General features: G+C 39.3%; 2 protein-coding genes across 12 annotated transcripts in view; one reads left to right on the top strand and one right to left on the bottom strand.

The window, feature by feature from the left end:
• Positions 1 to 11,432, bottom strand: part of mettl6 (methyltransferase 6, methylcytidine) — a 15,953-nt gene extending 4,521 nt beyond the window's left edge. Inside the window, exons 1-7 of one of the 11 annotated variants that reach the window (XM_048557740.2) lie at positions 11,335 to 11,428; positions 9,157 to 9,291; positions 6,755 to 6,840; positions 5,898 to 6,257; positions 3,836 to 3,970; positions 1,776 to 1,946; positions 1,151 to 1,292 (exon numbers count right to left, since the gene is read on the bottom strand). In XM_048557740.2, the coding sequence (XP_048413697.1) occupies positions 1,151 to 1,292; positions 1,776 to 1,946; positions 3,836 to 3,970; positions 5,898 to 6,236 (787 nt within the window). In that variant the 5' untranslated portion in view covers positions 6,237 to 6,257; positions 6,755 to 6,840; positions 9,157 to 9,291; positions 11,335 to 11,428. The other 10 variants (XM_048557734.2, XM_048557726.2, XM_048557746.2 and 7 more) reach the window with 10 other exon arrangements.
• Positions 10,496 to 25,397, top strand: eaf1 (ELL associated factor 1). Its single transcript, XM_048557809.2, has 6 exons — positions 10,496 to 10,914; positions 14,391 to 14,485; positions 17,683 to 17,819; positions 18,789 to 18,955; positions 21,914 to 22,198; positions 24,078 to 25,397. The coding sequence occupies exons 1-6, from the start codon at positions 10,812 to 10,814 to the stop codon at positions 24,122 to 24,124; spliced, it is 834 nt and encodes a 277-aa protein (XP_048413766.1). The 5' UTR covers positions 10,496 to 10,811; the 3' UTR covers positions 24,125 to 25,397.

Here is a 25,397-nt window from a genome sequence, read left to right as displayed (position 1 = left end):
TACAATACTGCTATTACAATTTTTGACATGAGTTGGAAACTGAAAAATAGCACTAAAAACATTAGAAATTAGTCTTAGGCAGCAGCACAATAATGACAATAGCCAACAGGTAATATTAATTAAAAACCAACAGAACGGTGGATGCTGTAAATCAGAAACAAAAACAGATGTTGCTGGAAAAGCTCATCAGGTCCTTCAGAACAGTGAGGAAGGGTCACCAGACTCAAAACTTTAACTCCGATTTCTCATCGTACATGCTGCCAGACCTACTGAGCTTTTCCAGCAACTTCCAGTTTTGCTGCAGGAAATATTAAGTTGTTTACAGATTTGCAATAGCTGACAAAGCTGCAATCTTATGTCAGAAGGAAGATGGACAATTTGCAATGTCATGAGATTTTGGCAAATTAAAATGAACCTAGTTCTGAGTACACACATCTTATGGAGCACATTAAATCATTACAGATTTAATATGAATGTTAATTTGATTGGCCAACTTAGTTGAAAATGAATACCACAAACCAATACTCAGGTTTTTCTCTAGTTCAAAACCAGCTGAAATCCAGAACCAGCTGAAATGGGGAAAAAAAATCTCGCTGGGGCCTCCTTGTGACCAACACATGTGCTGTAGGCCAACAGGTAATTGGTATTGACTCAGGAAATTCTATCCACAATTAAGTGGTAAAAGAAGCAATCAAGAACAGGTAGCAAAACAAAATCAGTGAAAAATCAGCATATAACTATTAGCTTTTTTTATATATTGGAGATGACTATTTACATACATTCAATTATGCCATATTGGCTCTGCTTGTACCTTGCTTTCTATGCTGAAGAATGATTGCATACAATAAAAATTTAAACTATTCCGGATAACACAAGAACAATAGTAACATGTGGTGTCTTTTACTACTTAAGCTGGTTTTTAATTAAACCATCCTACAGCTTGTGCACATTCCCAAATGATAAATAGATCTGCACCAGAGCCTGCTGATACTCAAGTGATAGTAGTCCACTCTGAGACATCAACTTCATGAAGAAAAATGTTCAAGAAATCTTCAAGTATAGCTTCACATAAGCAAGTACTGCACTTATAACCACCATAACCAACTAGTCAACTAGAAGCAGCAAATAAGTTTTAAGTAACAAATCTCACCATCCGAAAAGAAGAAAGATCTTGTTCCATCTTGACGAACGTAAAAATTTGGCCCAAGTTTGTGGCCATTTTTAAATCGAAGCATTGTGTGATCATACTGTCCATAATCTCTGAATAAGACACTTCCACCAGGTTTCAGTATCTGTCACAGGCACACAAGAAGCAGAGTCACAATTCTTTCACAACAATGTACAAAGTGGGCCTACAGGAATAATTCATCTGTATTAGTCACATTCTCAGGTGAATTAGCAAAAGCCAACATGAAGTCATAAGATATGGATGCATACAGCTTTATAAACAAGCCTATTTATAGCAAAGTATTCAAACAACTCTACTAATTTTTATTTTTCTCCATTTACAAGATAAATTTCTGACATGCCCATCGCTCTCCAATGGAGTCTCCTTCCAATTAAAAAAAATTCTTTTAGATATCATGTTGACTATTTTTAAGTTATAAAATGTACATGTTTCTGAGAGCAGATAGCAAAGCTAACATAGCATATATTAATTTAATTCAAGTTCAACCTCACCACTTTGACAGAAAATATTTATCTAATCTCTCTGAATGTTCCCTAATTAAATCACCATGAATAAGATGACAACATGTCTACCATTGACTACTAACTTTATATATATTTTCTAATGCCAGCAGCATCTTGTCAGGATGAATAGCAGAAAGCACGAAGATCAGTGTTACAACATCGACGGAGTCTGCTGGTACATTCTCCAGTAAATTGTCCTTAGTTAGATCACACTGAAAGGCTTTACATCGTTCAGCATTATATAAGTGATTTTGCTTTAAAAGAAACAAACATAAGAGTGGATAAGGAATGTGTACAGAATGTTCCTATCAATTGCACTTGAAAATATGATTAGTTCCAACAATTTTTTTTTTAAACATTCAACTGATATTCTAAATAGGACATGAATTAATAGGAGCATTTGAAGAAGTTGTTAAACTTGGCAACACAAGTACTTCTCTCTGGTACCTTACACCTATGACCTCTTATTATACCCACTTCCCACCAATTCTCAAGCCAAACCAATCTCACTATTTCATGCCACATCTTCCCTCACCTACTGTCAAGTCCAAACCCCAAGAGCAGTAACCTGACATGTCGTCTGTGCTGCCTAATCACTCACTTGGGGCACAACCCCACCTACACAAAAAGTAACAGCTGAATCACTCACCTTTGTCTCTCTTAACATATCCTCACTTTCAAGGAGGAAAGACTCTAGAAGGGTGACATGCTGCCTGACATTCAGCTCCTCACCCCTTAAGTGGACAGTGTACTGGTTGACTGCCAAATGACTGTTTCCAAGCCTCTGACCAAGTATCAAAGGATGCCCTTTATTTACTGTGCCAGACCCCTGAGCGACGGCTAGCTCCCTTAACTTGACTGAGGCCTACTGCCAACCACAACAGACTTACTTGTGTCTGGGTTCAACAGCAAAGTAAGACAAAAGTAAGGCGAGACTACTATCTCTGGCTGAGGGCGGTGTAAAGTGCAAAACGGCAAGACAAGGCAGGGATGCTATCAGCATTCAGCAATGCTCAGAGTGAGTGGATGCTGTGATAGCATGTTAAGAGCCCAGAGATGGGACCAGTCCAGGAGCAGTGTCCTTTCTGTAGCATTACAATGCTAGTTGCCAATGCAACACTGAAGTGCAGAAGCATATTGTAAATAACTGACAGATGTGCCACGAGGACTGTTAAAGGCTGACACAAATCAGATGCCGATGTCTGGGCCACAGGGCACGTGTGGCCAATGCCCATGATGCATGCCTGGAAATGCTGGTGCCAGGTGACCAAAATAGATGTCTTTCAGATCAAGTGGCAAACTGAACTCATTAAGTACTTGCTGCGGTTTCAATGTCTCGTTTTCTTGACATCTAGCTTGTTTAGCAAGCTTGAAAAAATAGAAAACCAAATATTAAACGCGGAGAACTGGATAGCATCAAGGAGTTTAACATGCAGTAATCTCTCTTAATAACTACTTGCTGGTGTCTAGCAAGGAATCTGCTATGCTTCTTGTCAAAAGCATAAAGAATGGAGGGCTCTTGAGGTGTAGTAGCAGTATCCCTATCTAAGGGCCAAAGGCCTGAGTTCAAGTCACAGCCGCTCCAGAGATACATCATTACATGCCTAAATAAGTTGACTAAGCATATCAAAAAGATAGAGGGAAATGATTCTGATGCAGAGATTGGCCTTGCTGGACTTCTTGTCTGACTCTGCCACAAATCCTGCCATAGTCCACATTGCTCAAGATCCCTACAAGATTCTGCCCTACATTTCAACTATTTAATTGGTTGCAAAGAACTTTGGGGCTACCTAAGGTTTTGCAAGGTCAGACACAAGTTTATTTTTCTTTCAAGATTCTACATTCAGATAAATGGATGTGAGTTTGCTCGCTGAGCTGGAAGGTTAGTTTTCAGACGTTTCGTCACCATTCTAGGTAACATCATCAGTGAGCCTCCGACGAAGCGCTGGTGTTATGTCCCGCTTTCTATTCAGATAAATGCTGTTGAGAACTAGTTGTATCATACATTTTCTGTGCAAACCACCTTTACTACTTAAAGTATTTCTACTGTACGCGTACCATCTGCTCTACCCTAAATACTTCAAAGATGTAAATTCAAATCAAGAAACACATTAAAGCCAATTACAAACAATCCTATGTGTACCTTCACAAATTCTATTGCTCGAGGAGAGAAATCACACGCATAAATGAAGACATTTAGATCATCCTCTAAAAGAGGGAATAAGCAGTTTCCAACTCCACAGCCAGCTTCCAAGACAATTAGTTTTTGATTCTCAAACTGTAAGAAGCAAACAAGCAATATTTTTTAAAGAAATGAACTTTTACAGAACACTTAATATTGTAAAATGATTAACTGCACTGCATGTCTAAAAAGTGGATATATTCAGCAAGAATAGAGATGACGAGGATGGTCAGGTTGGAGAATACATAAAATGTGGAGCTGGAGGAGCACAGCATGTCAGAGGGCAGAGGAGCAGGCAAGTTGATGCTTCAGATTGGGACTCTTCATCAGGGCTGGGGAGGGGTAAGGAAACTTTGAAACAAATGGGGCTGGGGAAAAAAAGTGAGCCTGGGGGAAGGTAGGGGTTGTAGAGATTCGTCAGCCCCACACAGCCCCATTTATTTCTGACTTTCCTGCCCCCTCCCCAGTTCTGACTTGACTTTTTGACTTTCCTACTCCTCTGATGCTATCATCATTTTATCAACTCTGACTTCCAGCATTCGCAGTCCTTGCCATCTCCTGGGCAGATTGGAGAAACTGATAGAAAGGAGTGGTTTCATGAGAATATTCAGACAGGTGAAGGGTCTGTCACCTGAGGAAGAAGGGTCTGTCAACTGATAGAGATGCACTGGGGGGAAAAAAAAATTAGAAAATCAAAGGATGCAGAGTGGAATGCAAGGTTGGAAGCAAGAATGGGGCAAGACTGAGAATGGGTTTTAAATAGATTTTGAGCTTAAGTTATTTTGGAGACAAGGCACTATTGGAGGTCAACAAATATGAAGTAACGAGCAATCGGACAGGATATGGCAACACCATGTTGAATGAGCTTGAATGAACCATTAAGGAGTCAAATCTTTCAATCACAAAAACATAGAGAAGACGTGCACCGTCAGTAGATGATGTGGAGGTGCCGGTGTTGGACTGCAGTGAACAAGATCAAAAATCACACAAACCAGGTTATAGTCCAACAGGTTTATTTGACAACACAAGCTTTTGGAGAAGAAGGACCGAGGCTCCTAAAGCTTGTGTTGTCAAATAAACCTGTTGGACTAGAACCTGGTGTTGTGTGATTTTTGACACTGTCAGTAGAGATAGACAATGCTCTACAGGTGGAAGTAGGCAATCATGACAGTGGATAAGGAATGGAGTTTTAAGTTTAACAAAGTAGCAGAACAATGAACTTTAGCACCCACTAAGTAAACAACTGGGAATGTGATAGTATTGTAGTGCGGGGTGCAGTATTGGAAGTCCCACGAAATGGATTCAGTTTTCTCAACATACTACTGTAGAGCAAATTTAGCCTGATGTACCTATTGATATTTGGTGGATGTTCTGCTAAAAGACGGGAATGACATTATTGATTGTTTAGAGATAAAGCTGGAGGACTAGCACATATGTTGAAACGGATCCCAAGTCTGTAGATAATGTTTTTGTTGGTAGCATATGAACAAAGGCATTGGCAAAGACAGGACCTTAGAATATACTTGGGATTACAACAAGTATTGGAAGGGGGGTGAAAGAAGTCATTCCTGAAGATGAGATAGTAGGAACTGCCGATGCTGGAGAATCTGAGGTAACAAGTTGTAGGGCTGGATGAACACAGCAGGCCAAGAATATCAGAGGAGCATGAAAGCTGATGTTTTGGGTCTAGATGTTTCTTCAGATAATCTGGGTCTAGACCCGAAATGTCAGCTTTCCTGCTCCTCTGATGCTGCTTGTCCTGCTGTGTTCATCCAGCTCTACACCTTGTTATCTCTTATTTCTGAGGATGAGATGGTTACACTGTTCAGATCGAAATTATACCAAGTGAAGTACTTCCCTGGAAATCATCAAGGCAAGATTTATGGAGTGACTGGCCACATTTACACCCCTTCATTTAAGAAAAAAAACCAGTATGCTCATTGCAGTTTTCACTGGACTTACTACAGCAATGGCAGTTCATTAAAATCACAAGTCTGGGTTTTCTTCATTCAATATCACTTACTTCTCTACATGCTTTCAATTCTTCAAATTCTCGGGTTGTCCAATGCCTGTCTTTGAAGAAATTTGTACTGTTTCTTTTGTAAAATAAATCCCAGTTCTTCTGTGCATCTCTTTCAAGCTTCTGTTGCTTAAAATCTGACACTAAGGTCTGATCTTTCATGAGCTTTTCTGCTTCTTCAGGGGTAAGGATCCTTCCCTTCTGCCCTCTGATTTGAGAAGGCATTTCTGATCTGGAGGGTGTTACGGTTACTATCTTATTGCTTAAAGACCAGTTGTTTATCCCTTCGGTTTGATATGGCTGGATATCACAAAAAGGATTTATTTCCATGTTATCTCCCATGTTTGCAGTATTCCAGATGGTCTTAATGCAAAAGAAAAATAAACTTCAGATTGTTATTTAAATTTCAAGACAGTACAAAGCAATTGAAAGCTTCTCCCCAGGTTAGCATTGCATTTAAAGATAATACAAAACGGTTTACTTTTTTTTAATAAAGTTGTGAACATATAGCCTTGCAGTGCACATGCTACACATTTTGTTGCAGCTATCTTGGGGTGTTCCATTGTATGTGGTATGTACCTCAGACCAAGATATTCTTTAGGCTGTATATCCAAGAGGGAGCCAAAGTTATCAAGGGGAACAGTTATAGAACATAGAACAATACAGCGTAGAACAGGCCCTTTGGCCCTCAATGTTGCGCCGACCTGTGAACTAATCCAAGCCCCTCCCCCTACCATCACCACTCACTGTCTATAGGAGATTCTTCCTCAAAACCTTCCTACATCATTTTCCCAAAACATTCAACCACAGAGGCCCTTATTATATATAAGGATACTCCAAGACAGTGTCATTTAAGGTACCTGCAGATCAGTGTATATTTCAAAGAGCTCCAGTTATCAGTCCACATATCTCAGAGAATGCCAGTTACTGGTCCAGGTCTAGAATCCTATAATGGTTACAACATGAGATCATTTAGCAGGTTGTCCATGCAAAAGTAACCGCTGTACCCCAGAATCACCTTGTCCCTTTACCCATAGCCGAGCAAATTCGCTTTTCAAATGCTAACCTAATGCCCTTCTGAAAGGCATAATTGTATCTGCCTCAAGAACTCAAGTGAAGACATTCCAGGTCTTAATCATTAATTGTACAAAAAAGATCTCCACATGTTCCCTTTGCTCCTTTTGTTAATCATGTTGAATGGCATGCTCTAGCTCTCAAAACTTCCGTCAATGGGAACAATTTCCTACATCTACTTTGTCTAGGCCCCTCAAACTTCTGAACGGCTCCAGCGCTTTTTTTTAAACACCCGACAGAAACCAACCTCAGCCTTTTCAACTTATCCACAGAATTGAAACGCCTCATCCCTGGAATTTTTTTGTAAATGTTTTCTACCCCTGCTCTCTAAAAAGTGAGGTGTCCCAAATCAAACATAATACTTAACTGAGCCTGAAAGTGTGTTTTAAAATATCATAACCTCATGGCTTTTGTGTTATATGTCTTTATTTATAAAAACTTATGATCTGCATTCTCAAATAATTGTTTTTTTTTCAATGATCCCCGTAACCCATTATTTATGCACATAAAGGCCCCAGCCTCTCTGGTTTTGCACTCCATTTGAACTGTATTTATTTTAATAAATGTCTTTCTTTGTCCTTCCTACCGAAGTGCATTACTTCAAACTCCTTTGCATTTGTCAACTTTGTTGTTGGAAATCACTCGCTAACAAATATGATTGCCCACCTAGGAAATTCTGTGTCACCGTTCATGTGTTCGGTGGGTCCTTGCATGGCTGCATTTCTACCTTATATTCGGCAGGATTTTACAGGAAGTGGGACTGATCCTCTGCCTGGAGATCTTTGGCATTCTTTTCTCTGGCTCCTTTTCCATACTTCCTCTTGCCATCAGGTGTTCACTTCACACAAGACTTTCCTTCAATTTGTTTTCTTCTGAACAAGGGTCTCTCACACGTTGACATCTTTGTTGCATTTCTTGAGAAAATCCTTCAGAAGTCCTCAAAACACGTTGTTTGCCGTCCTCTCATTCAACTGTCTTCCTTGAGCTGGGTGAAGATTTACTTCGGTTTGTGCATCCTAAGCACATGGCCAGCACAACAGAGTTGGTTTCAGATTATCATGGTCTTTATGCTGGTGCTGTTAGTTTGCTTCAAGGATGCTGAATGTTAATATGTCTGTCCTCCCAGATGATGTGGAGAATCTGTCTCAAACAATGTTCACGATACTTCTCAAGCGTCTTGCCAGGAACAAAACTAATCCATCTACGTGGCCTTCATCAACCTGATCAAGGGTTTTGACTCAGTCAGGAAGTGCCATGAAAGATCCTGTCAAAATCCAGTGAAATTCTCAAAATCCTCCAAGACAAAATGTTAGCAATGTCCTCATCAGTGGTAATGACAGAATATTTGAGGTCAAGACATGGACGTATCATCACTCCCACCCTTTTCTCCATCTTCATCACCAGCATTTCTCATCATGTCTAGAACAAGCTTCCCAGCCATCTAGACATTGTCTACAGGATGGACAGAAAACTTTCCAACTTCAACCAGCTGAAATCCAAGAAGAAAATGACACTGACATAATTCGTGGAAAATACAGTAGGCATCAACAAGATTCAAGTCCCTTACCATCCTGTCGCAGGTCAAGTTTTCATCCATCTCTCCATTAAGAAATCCACCTAAATATCATCTAACACTGACATCAATGTGGAGACTTGACATCACATCCAATCTGTGAGGGCCGACTTTAGGCTCGCATCCTTGGGTGCCTTCGACTATGATGTCCCTAATGATACTAAGATCCTTGTGTATCAGGCAGTCATCATTCCAACTCTTGGATATGGCAGAAACTTAGATTAGATATATACACCAATTCAAGAACCTTGAGAAGTACCAGTCAACTCTGAAACTGTCATTGTTTCTGTTATTGCATTGGCAGTAGATTTTTCTGACAAGTCCGTTGTGTGGCACATTATCAACCATGTATCCACCTCATTCTTTACCAAAAACTAAATCAAGTTTGTTGAACATAGCTTGCCTTAAACAGTTCCTTAATTAATCCACCCTTGTCCAAATGACAGGCAATTTCGTCCCAGATTATTATTTCTAAAAGCCTCCCTACCATAGAAGTTAGATTGGCCTTTAGTTACAGGGGCTATTCTCACATTCTGTCTGAGCAAGTCTGCAACATTTGCAGTTCTCTGGCACCACAAATGTAGCAATGGGTGATTGGAAGATTACAACCATTACCTCTGCAATTTCCTTCCTTGTCCTGTGCAGCCCTTCCAGTCCTGGTGATTTAACAACTTTAAGAATAGCTCATCTGGTGTATCAATTACTTCTTCTTCCATATGACATCAGCAGCATCTTCCTACATGATAAAGACTGACGAAAAGTTTTAATTTAGTACATCCAACAAGTCCCCTGTCTCCATGCAGATTCCTTTTTAACTCCATAAAATCGGGCCAATTTGTCCTTTTCCCACCCTTTTAATATGACATTCCTACAGAAGGTTTTCATAAAAAAAATGTATATTTTGCTGTCTATCAGATTATCACATCTTTGCTTCAATTATGTTCTTTGCACATTCCTCTGAACTTTCTATATTCAACCTGGTTCTTGTGTATTATCTTTCTGCTTCATCTTATTCTATATCTCGTCATCATCCAAAGCTTCTTTTTACGGACAGTCCATTATAATTTCACCTACTAATCTTTGAACTCAATTTACCTGGACAATCCATTCCCACCCCAATAAAACTGTTTCTTCTCCTATTGAGTACTTTTATTCTAAATCATTCCTTGTCCTGTTTTTAAGGATAACTTAAACTTCATGCTGTTTTGATCACTGTCTACTTAACATTCCCCTGAGCTAGATGGCCAACTATTTTCCACAAAACTAGATTTTACAATGAATGCTCCTTTCTTTGTTGGGCTCGCACACATTGATCAAGAAAATTCTCTTGACCACACTTCAGAAACTCTTCCAACTAAAAACTGAAATAACTCAGACACTGGAAATCAGGAACAAAAACAGAAATTGCTGGAAAAACTCAGCAGCATTGGCAGCTTCTGTGGAAAGAAATCAGAGTTAACTTTCAGGCCAAGTGACCATTCTTCAGAAGTTAAGAAATCCTTCTCCCTCGTGGTTACGCTCTTCCATTATCACTACACTAAACAAAACTAAAATATTACAGATTCTGAAAATTTGAAATTTAAAATAAACGCTAGAGGGTCTAGCAGAACCATTCTAAACAAAGGTCACAGCGCTGAAACAATTATCCTGGTTCCCATTTCCACACAAGCTGCTAGAATTGCTGAGTATTTCCAACATGTTATACGGATTTTTGTCCCTCTCCCTAACTTCCTTGGGTTTCAACGACGCGGTTACGAGTCCGCGTATCGCAGAGATTACTATTTATCAAACCATTTACCTGCCACCCTCGCTAGGCCTTGAGCCATTTTAAGAACTTCGAACCAAAACCAGAGCGCTATGTAAATGCACGTTGTTGTGGGGCGCGCGACTTGAGCGGGTCTGATTCAACCGGAGCAGCAGGGCGGGACACAAACCCACCCACAGGAAAACAAAACACAAACGTCAAGGTTAAAAAAATCTCCGAGCCTGAATATTTCTTACCGAGCAGACAGGACCATCCCTCCGTACCCCAGTGACCCACAGCGGACAGATCGCGTCCCCAGTCTCCACTCGCGTCGCTATCGGTGCGCGCGGGCGCTGCTCGCGAGCTCAGCACCATCACTGTTTGAATTTAACGGCCGCCGCACGCGGGTCGGTCGGTCGCGTTTTTGCTTTCGAAACATCCGAAAGCGGAGAGAGACCGCAAGGAAGGTCGGCTGGTTCGGAGGGCGGAGAAAAAGGAGAAGAATTGATGTTTGAAGCGTTCGGCGATGAATGGTACCGCGCAGCCGGCGCTGGGCAAGGAAGAGCACGTGCTCAAACTGGGCGAGAGCTTCGAGAAACGGCCCAAGAGCTCGTTCCACACCATCCGCTGTGAGTGAAGCCGAGGCGGGGGCAACGGGAAGGTAGGCCGGAGAGGCGGGCCTTGGGAGCGTGCCTGCGCCCCGGCTCTCAACTCCAGGCCGCATCCTCTGGCTGTGACATAGGGCAGGGAAAACAAAACAGAAAGGGGGGCGGAAGAGAGAGAGCATGTGAGTGAGTGTGTTCTGGTTCCGAAAATGAAGGGAACTGGCCCTCTTCACTCCCGTGTTTACCAGGCTGCTCTGAGAACTCCTGGCTGCCTACCACGACCTCAAGGCACGATGTCGCTCTGGGATTCACCGCAAAAGTTGTACCCGGCCCTCCGCGAAGCCCTCCGAAACAAAAACACTGCCTCCTCTGACTCCCTCTTTCTCTTCCCCCTCCCACCCACGGCAACTGTAAACGCGCAAGGATTGAAGTAGTAAATGATACCCCGATTTCACGTTTGCACGATTGGTGGGCCATCCAAGCGTAGACTTGCTTTGCTAAAGCGCTTCCCACGGCCTCGGGATGTCCCAAAGCGCTTTGCAGGGCTACAAATCCGGCAAACTAGCGCACACAGCAATATCTCATCGTTGGCAATGTAATAACATCGAGCATCCGCAGTATTCTGCTTTTCAGTTTTTTTGTGACTCCCCTGTCGTGGGATAAAATATTGTGGCTTCTCCCTGTTCTTCATTATAGCACCGGAGATAGAGTTTATACAACACGGAAAAGGTCCTTCGCCCCATCACGTCTGTGCCGGCGATCGAACGTCTGTTCTAATTCCATTTTCCAGCTCTTGGCCCATACCTTGTATGCTATAGCCTTTCAAGTATTCATCTGAATAGTCCTTTAATGCCTTCGGAGTTCCCGCAGAGAATTCGAGATACCCTCGACCTCCTGGGGGATAAAATAATCCCTGAAATCCCCTCTAAACCTCTCTTTTTCCCTATCTTAGAATTGTGCTCCCTGATTATTGACTCCTGTACGGGGAAAGGTTTCTGTCTAACTACCGATATGTCTATCAAACTTAAGCTTATATACCTCAATCGCGGCCCTCTTTGCTGTAAGCAAAACAATTCTCTTATAGCTTAGATAACAAAGTGTGTAGCTGGATGAACGCAGCAGGCCAAGCAGCATCTCAGGAGCACAAAAGCTGACGTTCCGGGCCTAGACCCTTCTTCAGAGCTCTTATCTCTATTATATCTTGTCGCTTTCCAGCAGTTTCGCTCCTGTTCAGTTGAAACTGTTCTCTTCCAGTACAGTCACATCCTTCCTATAGTATGGTGACCAGAACTGCACAAAGTATTCCAGCTGTGCCCTAACAAATGTTATTTACAGCTTCATCATAACCTACATGGCCTTGTATTCAGTGCCTTGACCAATAGAGGCAAATAGTCCATGTACCTTCTTACCCAGCATATCCACTGTCCTGCTGCCTTCAAGAAGCAATGGACATGCACATCATGGTCCCTTGGGTCCTCTGTTTTTCCTTGAGTCCTACCATTTGACATGTACGTGCTTGCCTTGTTAGTTCTCCCAAAATGCATCACCTCATACTTTTCAAGAACGAATTTTCCATTGTCAAGACCATCGGACCAGCCTGACTACGTAGCCTAAGCTCCTCACGATTTGCCACACCACCAATTTTGTTTCATCTGTGAATTTACTGATCATACCTCCTAGATTCATGTCTAGATCATTAATATACACAACAAATAACAGGGTCCAGAACTGGACCATGTGGTACTCCACAGGACGTGGGCTTCCAGTCAGAAAAATACCCTTTGATCATTACCATCTGCTTCCTGCCATCTACCTGAGATGCATGCAGTTTCAAGTCCCCAGCTGACAGATAGAATTGTAAATATTAAACATAAAATATAACACACGTTTTTTAAATACTACATTGAACTGCCAGTCTAAATTTGTGCTCTGTTGGCTTGAGCGCAGTCTTCCACAAATGATTACTGAGCCATGGCCAACATTGATCTGATTGATTGTGTTTATTAGGGTGTTGATTGGGTGGTTACCGCAAAGTTTTCTTTTCTTGGAACTCGTTCAGTGTAAAATTTACAATCTTAAAATTATGACTAAGGATTTTTGGAATAGAAATTAGAAGTCTTTCTTTAAAAAAGTTGCAGAAATTTGAAAGTCTTCCTTTCAAAGTACAATGTACAAATTTTAGACCGAGGTTAATATATTAGTAATCTTGGTTTAGGGAATATAATTGGTTAAGTAGAGATTGAAACAGATGATTTGTTTCAATGACAGAGAGTAAACTCAAGGCTGAATGGCATACTCCTGACCTATGTTCGTAGTATGCTAATATCTGGCCAGAACACTGCAGTAATTCTTCTACCGTAAGTGTTTCTCATGATCTATCTTACAGGGAGCATTGTAGACTGTATTTCAGACTGATTGAGTGTGTTTTCCACCTTAGTTGCAACCTATCTTGTGCAGGCTTGATTTGTCTGAGCACTGGAGCTCTTGTTTTTTCTCCCTATTTTCTACATTCCTTTCCTATACTGATGCATTGGCTACCTGTTGGACCTTAATTTCAAAGGTGTTGAGGACCCTCTTAGTCCTAAATCGACTGGGAACGTTGTTTGCAATTGCTGTTGAATGACATTGATAGACAAATGGTGTATACGGAAAGCTGGGTGATGACAGGGCTATGTGTGTTTATAGATGCTCATTGTTTGTAGATACTCATTGCCCATCTTCATATACAAAAAGTAGGAGAGTGCAAATAAATGTGAATATAATTGATGGAGAGCCCACCAAAACTTATTTCCCTAGTACTCCAACTTTGCCTTCATTTCGTCTAACTATTGTATTTTCGTTGCACCACAAGTCTGCCTTGTACTGCAAATCCCTTTGAAGACTGGTACTGTTACAACATTTAAAAGGCATCTGGTATGTGCATAGGAAGGGTTTGGAGGGCTACAAGCCAAATGCTGGCCAAGCCATATGGGACTAGATTGATTAGGATGTCTGGCTGGCATGGATGAGTTGGATCGAAGGGTTTGTCTTCATGCTGTACAATTCTATGACTCATAAGGACATATTTGTATGTTTGTAATAGAGCCCCTCTGCCCAAAGTGTTTTCACAACTGGCTACACTTACAAACAAATTTATCCCAATAAAACCCCATGTTCCGAACTAACCTTGAAGAATTAAAGTTGTTTACTAGTTCGTGGATATTTAAAATGTCACAATTATTTAATGCAAGGCCATTACTCAATGAGTTTTGAATTTTCGTCCGAGTATTGTTGTGTTCTGTGCTGTGTATACTGTTTTCTATAGGAGTTTAAACTGAAATATCGTCAAAGTGGCTAAGCAAAATGTTTATATAAGTCTTTCTAAAAAGGAGTAGTGGCACAATTTAAGAAGCAACCATCTACAAAGCAAATGAGGTGATTTTATTGGCTAGATGTAACCATATTTGGTCTGTTAAAATGTTCTGTTTTTGGTATCTGATCTATGCGCTTTTTCCCTTCAGATGACTTTAAACCAGCCTCCATTGACACCTCTTGTGAGGGTGAGCTACAGGTTGGCAAAGGGGATCAAGTCACCATAACTTTACCACACATCCCAGTAAGTTTTCAGACTTCTCATAAATCCTGTTTATATTCTTTTTTAATTGAAATTGTTTAATCTCTTAATAGGTTTTGTAAATCAAATAATATTTATCAAAACACAGCTCACTTATTGATTCCTCCAGCACCTAATCCTTCCAACTCCTTTTTGACTGTACCAATTTTAAGAGACTGTAACAAAGTCCAGATTCATGATCTGCAGCTTCAACAAGAATACTGTCAAGTCAGGTGTCCAAGGCAACATTTATATTGAATAAAATCAAAAATTGCTGGAGAAACTTAGCAGGTCTAGCAGCATCTGGAGAGAAAGCAGAGTCAACATTTCAGATCCAGTGACCCTTCTTCAGAACACATTTTAATTTGATCTTTTTTGAATCTTAATATGTCAAACATCCTCTCTTGGTTTTTGATTTCTTTTCAAATTGCAGGGAAAAAGAAAATTAATGTGCAAGTGTACCAGATCCTTCCTTTGGCTTGTTATTTCAGTAGAATCCCTACCCTCACTGAAATTGTAGTAAGGCTTCCTTCAGAAGGTCATTTTTGGACAGGTTATTTGGGAGAAAGTTGTCTTTCAATATCTTGAGTTGTTTTTCAAGTTCAGGCTGTATGCCACACAAACGAGAAATTGAGAAAGGTGAATCAAGTATGTCACTGTACATATGGGTTAGTGCCTCCCTACCTTGCTTCTTTTCTCTCCTTTTAAAAATATTCTTCAAAATTCTGTCAAAGTAATAGATCTCCTTGTTGCCACTTCTAACATTGCCTGTGAAACAGCTTTAAAATGTTTTCCTAAGTTTGAAAAAATCAGTATAAATGCAAATACAATGGGATTGCCAGTTACAGAGCTCGTGTGGAGCAAAGCCATCAAAGTATTTATAAGGAAGGATCATAATTTAGGAAACAGGGAGCCAATGGAAACTGGCAAAAATGGGGCCATGAGCAAGCAAAGTTAAGAGCAGGACAGTTTGTGGGTACTGGCGCCTGAAAAAGTTGAAATTGTGGTGAGTGGAACTTGGTATGTAATGAAGATGTTTCTGGAGAAATTGCAAAAATATTGATAGGCCTCTCGGGAGTGTTCATGAGGTATAGCAGAAGCAGTTAATTCTAATTGGAGCTGAAATTATTTTGACACAGGATTAATTGTTTGAAGCTTAGTTCTGTCTTTAATAATTCAAAATTTAAACTGTTTAGCAGCCAGGAGGTGCAACACCACAACCAATAAAAATAGGGGAAGTTTCAACTTGAGCCACATAGGATGCCTTCATTTGTGTGATTTTTGAATTGCAAAGCTTCTGGCGTTTGAAGAAGAAATTTGATAGCACTTAGGGGTAGCACGGTGGCTCAATGGTTAGCACTGCTGCCTCACAGCACCAGGAACCCGGGTTCGATTCCACCCTCAGGTGACTATTTCCGTGGAGTTTGCACTTTCTCCCCGTGTCTGCATAGGTTTCTTCCGGGTGCTCCGGTTTCCTCCCACACTCCAAAAATGTGCAGGTTAGGTGGATTGGCCGTGCTAAGTTGCCCGTCATGTCCAGGGGTGTGTAACTTAACTGGATTAGACATGGGAAATGTAGGGTTACCAGGAATGGGTAGGGGGTGGGTCTGGGTGGGATGTTCTTCTGTAGGGCAGTGTCGACTTGTTTTGCCGAATGGCCTGTTTCCACGCTGTAGGGATTCTATGATTTGAGCACAGTAGCAGGGATGTTTTACTGAAATCTTACAGGCCCTTGAAGGACACACAGCTGGGTATTGTGTGCAGTATTGGTCTCTTTTTTTTGAGAAAGGATGTTCTGGCTATGGATGGAGTACAATGAAAATCGATCAGATTGATTCCTGGATTGGCAAAACTGACATATGAATGGAGAATGATTTGGTTAGGACTATATCCACTAAACCGGAGAGGGAGGAATTCTTCTAGAAATCCATTACATTTTAGCAGGACTAGACCAGGTAAATGCAGGAAGTTCCTGATGACAGGGGAGTCTAATACTACTTAGTCATTTACTGCTTAGATGCAGCAAAATTTGTTCAGGGTGGTGAATCTTTGGAATTCTCCGCCACTGAAAGCAGCCAAGGCCAAAACATCATATGTTCTCAAGAAGGAGTTTGACATAATTCTTTGGGCTAAAGAAATCAAAGAAAATGGGGAGAAAGTGGAAATATGGCACTGAGCTGGATGATCAGCCATGATCATATTGAATAGAGAAGTAAGCGTATAGAGCTGAATGGCATATTCTTGCTCCAATTCTCTTTTTCTATGGCCTCAGGTCACCTAAGGAGATTTTTTTCTGAGCATTTAATTTCTTGATTGTGTTATGCAACTAAAGTTTGGATTTAGCATAATGCTTCATAGCTGTTAAAGATGGGATGCTTTGGTAATAACAATTTCAAGGAGAAAATTAGAGGACTACTAGAACTATGGTGTGAATGTTCATTCAGAAACTAACAGATCTATCACCTGAATTGGGGAAATGCATAGCCTCCACTTAGCAACTGACAAATTGAGAATTGAAATTGAAATCGAGAATTTAACAAGTGGGGATCTGTGGTCTCATCACATCTTGAATCAGCATCCTGAATGTTTAGTGAAAGTGATTCTTGAACATTGACAAGTTATATTACTGTATGATGAGTGAAATTTTGTGAAGAAAGTAATTCCAGTATGTCACATGTATTTTGTTATTTACCGTAAACCTTAATAATCAGTGTCATTAATGTCGTTTTGTGCAAATCTATTTGATTTGAAGTAAGTGCTTAATTCTTATTGTTACTTTAGCAAGACTTGTCACCCACCCCAACCAGCAAATATTTCATCCCACTATATTTAAGTACTGAAGAGACAGTAATTTTGAGAATCAGTGCAGTATACTCTTCATTTCAATTAGGGAACAAAAAATTGTCATTTTATTGGATTAAGTTCTAACTTTGTTATTGGCATTAGTTGATTTAGATAATTGGATAATTCAATACGAAAAAAAGTTGATATTTTCAGGAATACACTTGCTGAAATCAACTTTTAATATTTGTCTTTACCTTTCCTTGTATGTCGTATTTGCTGTGTGAATAATTACACAGGAGCTTTGCTGAAATATGGTAGAATAGTTAATGACTACTGTGGTATTGTTTTGCCAGTTTGAATTCTTGACACCAGTCGAAACAAGGTAAAGCAATAATATCATGTTTCTTGGTCACCAGGGGTCTACTCCACCAATGACTGTCTTCAAAGGTAATAAAAGACCATATCAGAAGGACTGCGTACTTATTATTAACCATGATACTGGGGAGTTTGTGCTTGAAAAGCTCAGTAGCAGTATACAGGTGAAGAAAACCAGGTAAAGATACATAATTATTCAAATGCTTTTAAAATATATTTTTGTAACTTTTCTATAGCATTTCCGACCATACTGTGCAGTGGCTTGTTAATTTTTTGTCTGATTTTACGTTGTATAAAAAGTCATAGTCTAAATATATCAACAGTGTAGTAAATATTTAATCATTGAATTTTATTGAAGAGAAATAGCCCATTGAACAAATTGTGCCTCTGCCAACTCTCAAAAATTATTCTTGTTCCTCTACTCAATCCCCAAACTCTTAAATTTTTTTATATTCTCCTAACATTAACCTTTTGTTCTTAAGTACTTGTTGAAACAATTGGCTGGTGATCACCTCCTCAAAATTATAAATCATATATACCTGCAGCGGCCTGATTTGTAGCATTTTGAGTCTTGACAATGTTATACCCTTCAATATTCATACAAATCCTGAAATCTCCTCTGGTTAAAATTTCTTCCTTGTATACTATCAGTGTTTTTATTCTAACCTTTTAAAATATAGTTTTATCCTGGGAAATCTTACAGAAATGATGCCAGAAAAGCTTTCTCGTGCCTGGTTGTGGGGGGGAGGCAGGGTTTTCACATGGAAGTACTTGTTTTATTGCTGAACACCACTCTTGAGTTATTCTTGGAAAATATTGATTTGTGAACATTGGGTGATGAAACAAGCAGTCTTTGTGTTAAGACTTTCAGAACTACTTGGTCTCCTGGCACTCAAGTGCATAAGCTCAGAGATAAAAATGGCTACTATGAAGCTATGTCCCATCCAGTGATAGTATCTTCACAAGATGGAAGCATAATATATAAGAAGTGAGGACACTTTTCTTCATCGAGATTTTCTTTTTCTAGACTTTAACAGTGTAATTTTAAGGAAATTTTTGCATTGATAATGTTATATAGTTTCTTATTCCTATGAAATGATTCATCGCTGACTCTCCCTTGATGTTCGATTACAAATTATTGTTTCAGAGCTGAAGGGAGCAGTAAAATCCAGGCTCAACTGGAATCACAGGCAGTGCGAAGATCTCAGCCTTCCTCTCAGTTTAGAGCACCAAATAAGCCATGTCCTGGACCAAAAACATCTCCAACAAAGGACAACCCATCACCTGAACCACAACTGGATGACATAAAAAGAGGTATACCAACGAAAAATCTGTGTAAATGGAAACATGACACTTTTAAAAGCAGGAAAAGCCACTTGATGAATCAAACCCCAGCAACCTCTTACTATTTAGTCTGTATTTTCTGTCCTCCTCCTTTTCCAAAACCATATATTGCTCTACAGTTTATCTGTATGCTTTGCCTGTTTATTTGTTTGACTTCCTGTAGTTGTTTACAGTATTTTCAAAATTGACAAAAGACAACGAGGAAATGGTATGGCGGTATTGTTTCTGCACTAGTCATCTAGGGACCCACCTAATGGTCTGAGGACCTGGATATTTAAATCACACCATGGCAGATGTTGGAATTTGAATACGGTACAAAATCTGGAATTAAAAATCTAATGATGACCATTTTTGTTTGTCATTTACAAAAGAAAACCCATCTGGTTCAACATGTGCACCATTCTGAGTGGGCTTAATAAGCAGTGTCCCCTGTCTTTTGTTTCCTATGGCGTGAACATTGCAGGTCATTGTGTGGCTGTGGCATCTGGAACTAAAAGTCAGTGTATTGTATGCTGACTGTGAGAGCATAAACTTAGACAGTTTAGAGGGACACTGTGAAAGAGTAGATGTTGAGGATATGTTTCTTGTAGTGGGGAAATTTTGAACTGGGGGACGTAGTTACTGAATAAGGTTGCACTTGTTGAAAACTGAGATGTGATGGACTTTATTCTCGCAGGAGGTAGTGAAGGTTTTGAAATTCCAGACAGTTGTGGAGGCTATAATCAATAAAAGTATTTAAAGAGGAGGTAGTTAGATTTTTGAAATGTTGGGGAGTGGAGGACTATGATAAGCTGGCACAAGAGAGGAATTGAGGCTTGGGGCAGATCAGCCATGATCTTGATGAATGGTGGAGCAGGCTTGAAGGGCCAAAGGGCCTACTCTGGTTCTAAATTTGATAAACTTATTTTCCTATTCCTGGGTCATCATTAGATTTTGACAGACAATGGTTTAGGTCCTTCGTATGTATGTATTTAAAAAAAATTAGAGAAGTGACCATCTTGGATATGTGGGATATAATGACTATACTGAAGAAATTTCAAGTGGCAATTGATGAGGTAATTTGTAAGTGACTTCTTGCAAAATTTCAAAATTGACGTAGATGGAGTTAACCAGCATTGACAGAAAATCGATTGACTAAGAATAAACAAAGTGCGGGTTACTAGGAGTGCATGCGATACCAGAAGCCTTAAAAGTAATGTGTCCCTTAGATCAATACAAGTAAAGAGTTTGGTGGGAAGGGAGGCAGTTGTCAAAAACTTAAAGAGCTCTTGGTTAGGTTAAGTGAGGCTGGCATTTGGCTGATACACGTTATACTGGAGAAGTGTGTTTAGTTTAAAAAACATATCTTTCAATAGTTTCTTTGTACAAATATAAGAAAATGGTAGTTGAACAGATTGGTATCACTTTTTGAGTTTTATAAATTGGGACATAGCATTAAGGATAAATGGTTACAGGTCATTGGTTGAGCTGTAGTTCGACACTGTACAATTTTTTGGACCCTAATATATTAAGGTATTGGTGCCAAAGAGGCATGCTGTATGGATCTACCAAGATGAAACCAAGAACGAGAAGTCAAAGTGATGGGGAAATACCTGGACAGCTGCTTTTAGGACAGAGTTGAAGAAGTATAGATTTTAGTCGGTTTTTTACTTTATGAAGAAGTTTGACAATATCCTGTAATGAGGGGTAATTAATAAAAATTATCACTGAATGAAGCAAGAGTTGTGAGAGTTTGCCCTGTTTTTACTGTAGAAAGTAGCTGAGGCAGACTTTTCTTTCTCAAAAGATGGCAGTAGCCATTTAAAACTGAGTGAGATATGTGGTTCTTGAGAGGGAGAATTAGACAGACAGTGATTTCTGGATTGCCCATTAAAAGGAGCAAGTACTGCATGAGAAGCATCTTTCCGATCTCTTAAACTCTGACTCAATCACCACCTAGCAGTATAATACCATTTAGACCTCTCTAGATTGAAAAGCAAATACTAGCCAACTTTTTCTTCTTTCACTGTTCCTCACACTGTTTCTGCAGTGTATATACACAGTTTTGCGTGTATCAAAACTTTGTGGCTGATCTGCATCTGAACTCCATTTACTAAACTTGCTTCTACATCACTTAATATTTTTAATAAATAAAAGCTTTAGAATAAAAAATGTTAAATTTTTTGAATGACCTAATCTCTAGACTTTTTTTGGGGGGGGGAAATGAGCCGTATCGCTACTACCTTTGTGTCAACATGATAGCACCTTGTTTGCACTACAATAAGATTTAAGTTAATACTATATTCATGGGACATTGACCTTCAAGTGTGACCATTTCTTCATGTGATGATGGAGCTTTTTTTAAACTTGCGTTATTTCTCTTACATAATTTGCAATTGTCATCATTATGCATTGTCACCTACAAATGAAGTCTTGGGTTCAGTTTATCTGTTGATCTGCACATGTTTTTGTGATACTAGAAATATCGAATCCCTTTATTCTCAAAAAGAAGGTAAAGAAATAGCTGTGTGTATGTTTGAGTCTCAATTTATTTTCACAAATGGATATTTTCTTTTTCCTCCCGTTGATAGCTCTTAACAACCACAGAGCACTTTTTCTTCACGAAAGTGTATGGTCTTGTTCTATTTACTCTACAATCAATCAGAATTAGCTAATGTTGATAAAGCTACGGTTTATGGATTTTAGCAGTATGGTGCTCTAAGGTGTGAGGCGTTGAAAGGGAAAAAGGACAGATTTTCAAAAGAATTTGATCATTAATATAGTTTCATATTGTTGCCTTTATTTTCTTTTACTGCGTTCCATCCTCTACAGAGAAAAAATGTTTGCAGAAATAAATGTTAAGAAAGGAATAGCCACATTTCTTGAAAGAAAGCTAGTGAATTTAGAGCTTATGTTCTGTGTTGTTAATTTTCTCCCCTGTCCTTCTAGAATTGAGAGCTGAAGTTGATATTATTGAACAGATGAGCAGCAGTAGTAGTTCTTCAGATTCAGGAAGTTCCTCTGGCAGTGATGATAGTTCCAGCAGTGATGTGGAAAATGAAGCTCACCCGTCCTCAACACCACCACAGATGCAACCTCAACAGCAACCTCCCTCCCAATCCCAAACCCAGCCCCAACAGCAACCGCAACAGCCATACCAGCAGTACAGTAACAGAAATGCTGCTACAAATGGCACCAGCAGACCAGGAAGCAATCAACTTATGAGCACACTGAGTAAGTAGGCAATGCTTAACTGAATTCTTAATTTTCTATTGTACAAGGTACAAATTTATGTTTATTCTCTGTGCTAGATAGTTGTAATTAGATGCATTGCACTGAATAATTCAATAATAAGCTAAAGAAAAGCACCTGCTGATAACATGAGCATGTTTATTTTTCTGGCAAAGATGCCCAAACCTGCTAGTTCATGCACAAAATATTACACTCTGTCCGCTATGATTACATAGTTTTCAAGGATGTCCCAAAAGGCTGTAGATATTTCCTGTCCATATAGAAGGCAGAAATTTGTTTTCTGTTTGAGAATATTTGAGAATGAAATGAACTTCTATCAAATTTTCATGTCTTGTACCAAATGTTCTCATGAGTTCCCCTCCTGTATAGTTAAAAAGTAGACTCCTATTAACTCCCTTTAATTCTGGTACGCTGACTATTGCTGATGTTGCATGTTGCTGCATTTGCCCCAGCTTCCTTCATGAAATTATAAATTAACACCCAAATATTTTGAAATCTATGCAGAACTTGCTTTACATTTTTAAGAAGTAATGGTTTATTAATTCTTGAATCGCTAGAAATGTTGCAACCAATAGATCTTGGAAGAGGTCCAGATATAATATAAGATGCCAGCCAGCTTAGTCCCAGGCCAATAAATGCAGTTTCTACTGCAGTTACTTAGAGTTATTTTGATTTTCAGTAGTTGATGCAATAAAACAACAGTGAAAACAACATGCATGGAGTACAAATATTAAGGTTAGTCTTCCTCTGGTCTATTTGTCCAACCCGACCGTCAGTATTAATAATTTCCTGCAGCTGGTTTGATTGCTACAAATTCTAGAATGGTTCCTGTGCATTTGCATCTCAACTACAGTCAGTATCTAGTTTGATTTGGCATTTTACTCAACATTTCAATTTCTGCATTGTCACACTTAATGTAGGGGGGGCTGTAACACCCCACATCCATCTCCACGTGTGAAAGGTGCATGAATGCTGTTTCTAGGTTGTGGTCATGTGGCATTGTTGAGGACAGCCTGGGCTCAGACTGTGCAAACTAGCATATGAGTGCTGTTGTAGCAGATTATGATATTCGTGATAAGCTCTGGATTCCTAATTCTAATTGGTTAGGTTAAATTGTTTTCCCACTGTTTCATCCTTTTTCACTAAAAATAGCTTGCAAAGGACATTGCTCGCAGTCTGCAATAAGCAGTGGTGGACAGAGGGCATTATAACTAGAATTTTATTTTTGATAGACCCCCTGAAACTTGTAGACTACTAAGCAGCTGCATATAAGTTGTTCAGAGGCCTTTCTTGTAACAGTCAATAGAATGCTTACAGCATGGATTGGTTCACAAGTTTCCTTCTTATTCTTGAATACTATTGTCCATAAAATATAAAGGAAATGAAATATTCCATTGGTTAAGTTTTTTTTTCCTTTTAATTATGGGATAGCTTATTATTGGAGTAGTTCGGTGAATTCCACATGGACAATTTGAGCTCTACCACCATAGACTCCACTTCTCTTCGGAAAATCTCTCCAGGGGCCCTTCACAGCAACGTCACAGCTGAGCTCTGAGCTTCAGGCCTTTGTAGGACCAAATCATTTTTTTTCTGTGATAATGGGAACTGCAGATGCTGGAGAATCCAAGATAATAAAATGTGAGGCTGGATGAACACAGCAGGCCCAGCGGCTGGTAGATTCCTAATGAAGCTTGTTTGTTAAAGTGGATTAAGTTTCTAACTGCACCTCATGGGCACATTGCCTAGCCAGAACTTAATATTTCCCTATAGAGGAGGATTGGCTGTAGAATAAAAATAATGTGAATAGTTACATAAATGTTGCTTTTTGTCCGTAACATGCCCGTAACTTTTTTATCTTTAGGAAATGACTTACAATTGAGTGAATCTGGAAGCGACAGTGATGATTGAAGTTTAAGAAAATAGACCACTACCTCCACGATGACCTACCACAGAGATGACATCGCTGTAGAAATTTGCTGAACCATTAGCTAGATTAGTTATTTTTCTGTAATAACGCATGTCCTTTCTGCAATTTTAATGTCAGATGTGAGTGTTGGATAATTAATGTACTGCTTTTAAACTTGAATATATATTTAGCTGGGTTTTCCTAAGTTAAGCTAGAGCATTTTGGTTTATTTGTATATTTTGTCAGCTGTTCTAATTTTTTTCTGAAAACTTATTGATCAAATATATTTTCAGTGGAATATATGTCAAACTTACATATCCAGAATTGAACAGACAGCTAAGTATAAACATTTTGATTATGTATAAAGGCATTATTTACCTTGCGTATTACTATGAATCGTACAGGTTTATATATGTATTAGATATCACACATAGAAGAAAACAAACAATTCTCTGGGAGGGCCGTGTCCTACAACTACCGAGGTGTTCATAAACTGACTGATATTAAGTTGGTAGTTTATATTGGTTATTGATATGAATCTTTAATGGATACTAATTTGAATTCTGTCGCTGAAGTCTTTAGTAAGGACTACAATTTGCACTGAAGACTTTATTAATCAGTAGCAGTATTGCTCATTTTTTAGAAGTAACTGTAAAAGGTGCTAGGCTGGGTTTTAGTTTCCAAAAACGCCTTTTGGGCACAGTGATCCGAACATAAAACAACAATGTGAACGAAATCCGTCTGGAACAGCATTGGTGTCTTAGCATTTAATGGAAAATTAAATGCTATGTTAATTGAGGCTATCCTGGAATGTTTATGTTTCTATATAAAATAGACAGTTCTTACTATTTAAGCAGTTTAGTGAAAAATTCTGTAATCTACATCCATAATTTTTTTTTGTTTTTGAATTTCTCTCATTTGAATTTTTCTAATTTTGTGTGCATAAAGTAGAGAACATTATTGTTTATGTCTGATTTTTCTTCTCCCTATTCACGATCATAGTATCATTCGTAATATTAATGAATGGGTGAGAGATCTGTTCCCAGATCTCTGCCAGTAACACTGAACAACCAGTCATTGGAAACTGTGTCGGGGGAAAGGGGTGCTTTTGGTGACTCATTTTACTGTTTTTGCACCACTTCCTCTGAACAACTCATCTAAGCTAAGAACGTCATCTGCAGGATATATGATTTGTCCATGAATATCACTCAGGATTTCCAGATGAGACAAATAAAGTGCCATGCACTGCTTTAAAATGGTGTATTGTTTTCCAGA

This window comes from Stegostoma tigrinum, chromosome 2 (assembly GCF_030684315.1).
Source record: "Stegostoma tigrinum isolate sSteTig4 chromosome 2, sSteTig4.hap1, whole genome shotgun sequence".
NCBI classification, from domain to species: Eukaryota; Metazoa; Chordata; class Chondrichthyes; order Orectolobiformes; family Stegostomatidae; genus Stegostoma; species Stegostoma tigrinum.
Note: the sequence above shows the minus strand (reverse complement) of the source record. Positions and strands in the feature narration are given on the sequence as shown.

Coding starts and splice junctions, on each gene's coding strand:
- eaf1 (XM_048557809.2), top strand. CDS start 10,812: ATGAATGGTACCGCGCAGCCGGCGCTGGGCAAGGAAGAGCACGTGCTC. Junction 18,956..21,913: donor ACTGGATGACATAAAAAGAG/GTATACCAACGA, acceptor CTGTCCTTCTAG/AATTGAGAGCTGAAGTTGAT. Junction 22,199..24,077: donor TCAACTTATGAGCACACTGA/GTAAGTAGGCAA, acceptor TTTTATCTTTAG/GAAATGACTTACAATTGAGT.